Source organism: Arachis ipaensis, chromosome B8 (assembly GCF_059453495.1).
Source record: "Arachis ipaensis isolate K30076 ecotype BB chromosome B8, ASM5945349v1, whole genome shotgun sequence".
In the NCBI taxonomy this organism is placed as follows: Eukaryota; Viridiplantae; Streptophyta; class Magnoliopsida; order Fabales; family Fabaceae; genus Arachis; species Arachis ipaensis.
In genome coordinates, this window is record NC_142443.1 from 67,079,794 (window position 1) to 67,088,708 (window position 8,915).

General features: G+C 31.2%; 1 protein-coding gene and 1 pseudogene across 1 annotated transcript; one reads left to right on the plus strand and one right to left on the minus strand.

Annotated features, from left to right (window-relative positions):
* Positions 1 to 390: 390 nt before the first annotated feature.
* On the minus strand, positions 391 to 1,366 carry LOC107614123 (transcription factor MYB102 pseudogene; annotated as a pseudogene).
* Positions 1,367 to 1,523: 157 nt separating this feature from the next.
* On the plus strand, positions 1,524 to 3,124 carry LOC107614125 (pre-mRNA-processing factor 39-2-like). Its single transcript, XM_021109514.2, has 5 exons — positions 1,524 to 1,707; positions 1,966 to 2,023; positions 2,441 to 2,564; positions 2,670 to 2,789; positions 2,960 to 3,124. The coding sequence occupies exons 2-5, from the start codon at positions 1,989 to 1,991 to the stop codon at positions 3,122 to 3,124; spliced, it is 444 nt and encodes a 147-aa protein (XP_020965173.1). The 5' UTR covers positions 1,524 to 1,707; positions 1,966 to 1,988.
* The last annotated feature ends 5,791 nt before the right edge of the window (positions 3,125 to 8,915 follow it).

Sequence of the window (8,915 nt, forward strand, 5' to 3'; positions counted from 1 at the left end):
CCTCACTATATTTTCCATTTCTTTTGGAGAAATGGAAAAGTTGGCTGGCTTTTACTTGGTGGTACTGTCTTCTGCATTACAGATATGTGTGTCTCTTATCATCTTGATAATATTCATCATCATTGTCCATTGATACAGAAGTAGGAATATTATCAACTTGGCATGCCTTGGTTTGGCTATTGACTAAATTTTCTATATGAGAATTGTGCAAAGAGAGACTTGCAACTTAATGTTACTATTGTTGTGTTGTTATTGTTGTTGGAGGAACATGCTTGAGAGATTGTCTCGCTTCAGTATTGTTATGCTTACCATGTGTTTGATGAATTTCCTGAGAGAGATGGAAAAGAGCGGAACTTGTTTTCTGTGTTTCCTTTTCCCAATTCACAAGATTTAGGTACTTTTCCTCTTGGATTGCTTATGAGTTATTGGATCAATCCCCATCTTCAACAATTTCTTCTTGATGTGAGTGTTCCAATAATTCTTAATCTCATTATCTGTTCTTCCGGGTAAATTAGCAGCAATTGTAGACCACCTAATAAGCATTACACAAAAAAGTTTAGTTCAATTATAAATAATGCTGTTCAAATTAATTAAGTTAAGCATATATAATTGACTTTGAACAGTACTGTAGTTTCCTTGCCTAGCTAGCATTCTAACTATATATATGAAATGAGTTTTAATTCTTTACACAATCGAAAAGTCTATAAATTAGTTGGCAATAATTCTGTATATTACATGTGCAAATTCAAAAAGGTTCTTCTTTAATATAATTTATAGATAGACTTATTAAAAATGAAGGATATATAACATGCACATTAAAAAAAATAAACAAGGAACATTATTTAGGTCATGCTAGGTTTGATTTAATAATAATCTTGCTTGTTTCCCAAAACAGTGTGTAACTGGATGATCATTTCTTCTTCTTCAAATGAGAATCTTCCTCTCTTTATATCAGGCCTCAAGTAATTAGCCCACCTTAGCCGGCAACTCTTTCCACATCTCTTTAATCCTATATATTAATTATTTATTCATACATGTTCAACATTATTAAATCATTACAAATATATTCATGTTAAGTATATACATAAATGTATAATACCTTATTATCTAACACACGTACACTTAACTAAGATGATTATTAATTAAAAGTGGCTTCTGAATATAATTGGGCATTATTATATAATTAAGTAGCTAAGGTAGCACAAATTAATTAAATTAAAGTACCTGCATTCTTAAGAAGGGTTCGCCACTTGCCATGCCCATGTTTCTGAATGTAATCAATGAGTTTTTTATCTTCCTCCGGAGTCCATGGACCCTTCTTCAATCCATTATTATTGTTCTTTTCACTAGAACAAGACTTGGCCATGATGATTAATTGCTAATTAATTAAGTTAAAAAACAAATATTATGAACACTTAAGCTTGTTGTAAGGAGATAAAGGAAAAAAGGTTATTGCTCTACTACTTGCAAGCAATAATAACGAGTAGGAAATAATTGATGAGTACTACTTGTATGTACTACTTCATGACCAATAAACTTTCTTATATTAGATGACCAATTCTGCCTTTTGTTACTGCTGAGGACCAGAAAACTGCCATGGCCAAGGCTTCTAAGGCATGTGCCTTTCTCAGGAGATGTCCTTCACTAACACTGGGTTCCATCTTGGAGGAGATTGCTGCTATTCTTCCTGGCCATGAATTTGCTTCTGTGAGTGACATTCAGTTAAACTCTTCATCTTCATCATCATATTAATTTTTTCTACTCATTCTCATGTAGCCATGTTTTTACATTCTTATGTTGCATCTATGCTTTATTTTCCCTAAGTACATTTCTAATCTTTTCTTCGTCTCAGTGATATTCTTCTTTTATCAAAAGATACAAAAATTCACCCCACTGTTTCCTTAATAACTGCTTTACTGCCTGTCTTTGAGTTTGGTCATTAACTTTATCTGTTGCATCATGTAGATTTTGTTGTCAAAACATGGCTTATGCAGATGACGACGAATCTCTTGTTGAAGCTGAGGTTCTCTCCTTTCTTTCTCATTAATAAGTCTTTTTTCTCAATATATTAAAGAATGATTTTTGGTTAACTTTATCATTCTTTTTGCCATGGCTGAAGTATTTTGTTGTTTGGTTCTGATGACTTTGATCCTTGGCAGAAGGTGTAATTATGGGAAAATTTAGTTTAACTTGTTTGAAGTTTGATTAAATCATGCTATCATCAGTTTGTGTAATTTTTGTTTCAATACTTTGGTAGTGTTTGGATTGTCTCTGAGATTTAAGCGGACGGTTGGTATAGATCTTAGTACAGGTTTACACTAATAATAATTTCTATTAAATTTGCACAGTTGGATTATTTATAGTGTATGCTTTGATTTACCTTGAATTATGACTCCTATTTGTAAAAGAATGTACCAAAAATCCATTTCTTCAATGCCAGGTTTAAGGAACAAATAGGAGATGTTTTAGCTGCTCGCGCTGCATATATTCAGCAGACTGGTAAAGAGTCAGATTCTGATTTTGTGCAGAATGTTATATCAAGAGCCAATATGGAGAAACGTTTGGTATGCAATTAGCCTTTGCTACAATTGAAGAAAGCTTTACTCTTTGATGATAAGCTGATACAAAAAAGATGACTACATGCACTACCTGTTACATTTTTATTACAGGGAAATATGGAGTCAGCTTGTGGTATATACAAAGAAGCAATAGAGATGGTTGTAGCTGAAGAGAATTTACAGCATGCCCTCCCTAATTTATATGTCCATTTCTCTCACCTAAAATATATGGTACGTGGCATATTTATCATTTTTTGTTGAATTTTCATTCTAAAAGGCTAAGCATCAATATTGTATGACTGGGGAGAGCAATATTGTAAGTGTTTTTTTCCATTATGTGCTGAATAAGAAAAATTACTTGTCTCATTTCTTAAGTTTGATAATCATTTTCCTTTTTGCAGGTTGAAAAGAATTCTAAGAACCCTATTCTTCTATCTGGTTGTAAAGTTGCAGATGGCAGTGATGTTTTACTTTCTTTTGCCATGTGTGTGTGTGTGTGTCTATATATTGATTGCCATGTGTGTGTTTTACTTTTTTTGAAATTCCTCTCATCATTTATGAACTAAGTAACTCAAATCTTGTCTTTTTCCCAGTAATGGCTTCGGGATCCGATGATGCTCTTAAGAGTGTTGGTTTAGTCTTAGCAGGTAATAACTAATAAGTGTTTATCATAAAATGCAAAATTTTAATTTTGATTCTGGGGTTGCAGTAAATTCAATAATCACTTTTATTTCTAATGATATAAATATTTTCAGGACTTACCAACTGAATCTGGAACTGTGATCCCCTATGTTCACTTGATGAAACAAGCTCACAAGATTTTGAGGACAGTTATATAGTCTTGTTATTTGTATAACTTAGTATAGTTGAACAATACATTGAGTTTATGTTTTGAATTATAGTTGATGTATCAACACACTTTGATGTATGGTTGTTACTTATTATTATAGTTGATGATCAATACATTTTGTTTATGTTTTGAATTATATTGACTTGCTTGTTTATAGTATTTTTCTTTTAGTTTGATAATACGATGAGTTTGTTTATTTTTTGAAATATTATAAATATTCGAATACAAATTAGATAAAAATTTGTATTAAATTTATATTTATTTTGTATGAAAACAAGCTTATTTTGTAATTAGAAAAAAAAATTATTTTACCTTACTGACGGATTTACAGACAGATTTTCTGTCTGTAATCAGAGTATGAGATGATTTTTCAAAGTTCAAATTACAGACAGAAAATCTGTCAAAAAATCCGTCTGTAATTACAGACGGAAAATCTGTCTGAAAATTCGTCTGTAATTACAGACGGAAAATCTATCTGAAAATCTGTCTGTAATTACAGACGAAAAATCTGTCTGTAATTACAGACAGAAAATCCGTCTGAAATTCCGTCTGTAATTACAGACGGAAAATCCGTCAGAAAGTTCGTCGCCTTCGGAAAATTGAGGGAGAATTTACAGAGGGAAAATCCGTCGGTAACTAGTAAAAATCCGTCGGTAATTTTCCGACGGAAAAAAAGTCCGTCGGTAAATAATTTCCGACGGGGCTTTTACAGAGGGACAAAATCCGTCGGTAACCAAAAATCTGTCTGTAATAAAGACTAAATCTGTCTGTAAATCTGTCTGTATTAATCTATTTTCTAGTTGTGTGAGGTTGTTGTTGTTGGTCAAAGTTGATGTAAAAATCTATTAATGCTGGAAGAGATGAAGAAGTATGATAGAGACTTTATCCCAAGAGTGTAGATTGTAGAAGTGTACCAGAGAGACGATATTCGGGTTAACTACCGATACGTGAACTCATAGTCAGTAGGACAGACATGTATCATGCGCATTTATGTGAAATTGTTTGGGTGTGCATTTTATATTTGGTTTGCCTAAGTGAATATATCAGTTTAACTACTACTTGCTATATATGTTATAATTGTTCTTGATTGTGTTTGAATTTCATTATTTGTGATTGTGACTGTTTGGTCTGGATCATAGTGGTTTGAGTGTGATTTAATTATATATTAGGTCAAAGGCCGTGATTTGATTTTATTTTGGACTGGAGGCCGTAATTGGTTGAATTATTGGTGAGCCTAGTTAGAATGATTTGTTGGCATGTGGTGAAGTCTTTTGGATATTATGTTTGATTGAGTCTTTTTATAAATTAAAATATGAATTTGGATTTAGATAATTGTTGATTTTTAAAAGGATTCATAGGACAAGTGATAATCATTTAATTTACGTTTGAAACCCCTTCATTTCTTTATATGTATCCTTTTATAATAATTCTAAACATTTTAGTGAGACTGCGTGGTTAGGTTCTCACTCCCATAAAGGCCTTTTTTTTAGGACGGATGAGGAAGCTTATGAAATTTTTGCTAAGTTCTTAGCTATGCTGTTTCTGTTTGTATATATATTAGTTATAGTTTTTCCTCGCCTTTAATATTATATTTTTGTAAAGAGGGATATGAGTCATGATTGTAATGTTTGTAAGTTATTTGTATAAAAGACTCTTATTATATATATATATATATATATATATATATATATATATATATATATATATATATATATATATATATATAAGTGTTTTGATTGGTTTATATTCATGTATGTACGTTTTTAGGAAAAAGTATTTTCAGTTTTTCAAAAAACATAATAATAATAATAATATGGTTTCGAGTTGAAGGCTCCTATTTTATTATTAAGTATATAGAAGTTGTCGTAATATCTACACTATCAGAGTAACGCAGCTGGAAGCGTGAAATTTTGATGGTAAAGATATTACAAAAAGTAAAAGTCTAACACTAATATAATAGCTTTTTGCCTGTACTCCCTGATCCACTCACACAGCCCTTACTAATATAGAAACTCCTTTACCTCCTCCTGACAATATTCACCAATCTATTACCAATCAACCTTCTAAGATAGAAAATACACACACTATGATAACTAGGTCCAAGACCAATTCAACAAAATCTAAAGTCCTAACCTCTATTGTCAATGATCTAGAATATACGAAACAACCACCAAAAACACCTAAGATAGCCCTTAACATTTCTCATTGGTATAAAGCTATGTAAGAAGAATATCAAATCCCGATGAAGACTAACATATGGACTGTTTGTCCCCAAAGCACAGAATGCTAAGATAATTAGAAGTAAATGGATATACACAGTTAAAAGGCACCCTGATAGAACTGTCCATAAATACAAGGCCAAATTAGTGGTCCAAGGCTTTTCATCAACACGAGAGATTTGACTTTGAACAAGTCTTTAGTCCTGTGATTAGGCCAACAAAAATCATATTGGTTTTGATCATTGCTTTATCTAGAAACTGGATTGTTAGACAGTTTGATTACAGTAATGTGTTCCGCAATGGAGAATTGCATCAAACCGTTTACATGTCTCAATCCTTTGGCTTTGAACAAGGCACTGTTGAGCATGTTTGCAAGATTATTAACAAAGCTTTATATAGCTTGAAGCATGCACCAAGAGAGTAGTTTATCAAGTTTAGTACAACTCTATACTCTTTTGGTTTTAAAAACACTGTCAGATTCTTTTTTGTTTGTCAAAAATGATTTAAATTATATAATATATTCTTTTATTATGTGAATAATATTATAATAACTGGCAGTGATCCTCATTCCATTCAAGTTATGATACAAAGCCTAGATAAGATATTTTCATTAAAAGATCTTGGAGAACTTAATTACTTTTTAGGCATTGAAATTTAGAAAACAGAATCAGACAATTTACATTTATCTCAAACCAAATATGTTAATGATTTACTCTCAAAAGTTGGCATGGCAGGAGCTAGTCCTATGCCAACACGCATGATATCTCCATTTCAACTTCTCTCAACAGGTTCGGAAAGGTTTAAAGATCCTAAACTCTATAGGACAGATGTGGGATCAATTCAATATTTAACAATTACCAAACCTGACTTTTCTATGCAGTGTACAAGATCAGCCAATTTATGCACTCTCCTCTCCTTGCCCATTGAAAAGTAGCTAAGAGAGTCTTGAGATACTTTCAAGGCACAAAGAACTAATTATAGGTTTTATGGTTTCTCTGACTTTGACTAGATTGTTGACCTTGAAGATCGAAGGCCAGTATCTGATTTTTGCATTTATTTAAGGACTAATTTGATCTCTTGGTGTTGTGGAAAATAAGGGACAATTAGTAGATCCTCCTACGAAGCTGAATTTCAAAGTCTAGCATCTTGTGAATCTGAACTTGTTTCGCTATGAAACCTACTGCAAGAGTTGGATATTAACCTAAGCACTGCACCAACTATATACTATGACAATATGAGTACAATGCTATTATCTGCCAATCCTGTATTGCATGATCGCACTAAGAACTTCCAGTTAGATGTCCAAATTATTCGTGATAAGATGCAGCAAAAAGCTCTTCATATTGTGTATATCCCAAGCATTGATTAGGTGGCAGACATTTTAACAAAACCTTTTTATAGCGGTTTCCTTTGAATGGTTGAAAGACAAACTTCGAGTGTGTTCAAGACCCTGCTCAAGTTTGAGAGAGGGGGTATTAAGGCATTAAGGAATCAAGAAAGTGAAGGAGAGTTTAAAATAGATTCTGTTAGGATTAATTAGCTGTTAGTTAAATTTGTTGCCGTGTATCGAGTTATAGCTAGTGTGCTAGCATTATGTATAGATAGCCTTATTATTTGTAATAGAGTAATTCATGTATTTCAATTTTTTTTAGTGTAGTTCAAAATACTTTTTTCACTTTTTTCTACATTTATGTTTTTGCATTCTCTATAGAACAAGTTCCTTAGGTTTTTCATTTTCCCTTTAGTGAGGAAGATAAATTTCAATCAAGCAAAAGTGTATAAAAATTAATTATACACTCAAGTGGTCCGGGATTTTTTTTAAATAAAAATAAAATAACGGTTTTAATTACTGAAATAGATAATTTTGAGTTTTTATCGATTTTTGTAACATGGCTTATCTCGTTTACAGTGTAAACGTATCTGTGAACGAGATAAGGCACAAACCCGAGTCTACGTATCACGTGTGCACACGTGTTATGACACGGAGATACGCCTATTCTTATTTCCTTTACACTGTAAACAAGATAAGGATGGGACGCACCTATAAATACAACTCGTTTATACCACCTTTTGGCTCACTTTCCATCCCCCTTAACCTTCATTTCTCCCTTTCTCATACGTTTTCTTGATATTTTTGAGTTACCTGAACACTATAGCACGCGCTGACGCAAGAGACCCTGACATTAACCGCCTGAATGATAGTTGGCACATTGCAGGAGTGATCGACTTTGAAATTAGTGTTATTTTTATCTTTTAAATTAATAAGCGTATGTGATTATAGTTAGGATACTTGTATAGATTTAGTATTTTTGCACGTGAGTAGAATGGATTATCTTTATATAACATAAAATAGGTTAATTGACAAGTTATTAACATTTGTTAAGTGTCGAATTTACTTATAGTAAAAGTTAATTTACTAATTAATTTAATTTAATTTATTCATTAACTATTTATTAATTTTTTTAAATAAATAAAAAAAATGTATTAATTACTGTTTATCCATGTCTATTAAGTTATATTATTTCTCTGAGTCAAATTTTATATTTTTAATTTTAAATTTGAATATACTAAAGAATTTAGTTTAAAATCCAAGTTTTTAAAAAATTTTATTTTTAAATAGAGGCCTCGCCTACTACTACATAAACGGGTGAGTCACACTCTTGCACCACCAGACGCCATTGTCCCTTATTTAAGGGAGGTTGGGTTCGGCTACATGGTATAGCTCAGGGATTTCGTATTTGATAACTCTCTGATCACTGCATCCGTGGAGTGCTGGCGTCCGAAGACCCACACTTTCCACCTGCCTTATCTCCTTTACACTATAAACGAGATAAGTCATGTTATAAAAATCGATAAAAACTTTTTAAATTACTTATTTTAATAATTAAAATATTTATTTTATTTATTTAAAAAAAAATCCGGTGGTCCTTTAATATTTTTTGTCAAACCAATTAGTGTATAATTAAAAAACTGACATATCAAACAACAATTTTTAGAAAATGTTAGACAAATCATAATTGAAATAAAAAATTATGTTGGACATTCTTGAAAATATTTAAATGTTAGTTCTAACTATAACAAAATGTATCTATTTTATTTAAAAAAAAAATTAATGTGCCTATTCTCTATAAAAAAATCATTTATCTAATATTCTAAAATTTTTGACACCTAATTGTTAAATTAAAAATTAAAAAAATTGTCTATTATTAAATTTGCAACAATATTTTTAGAACATTACATAATTAAAATAATAATAACAAAAACATGTAAGAATTTCTTCTATACATT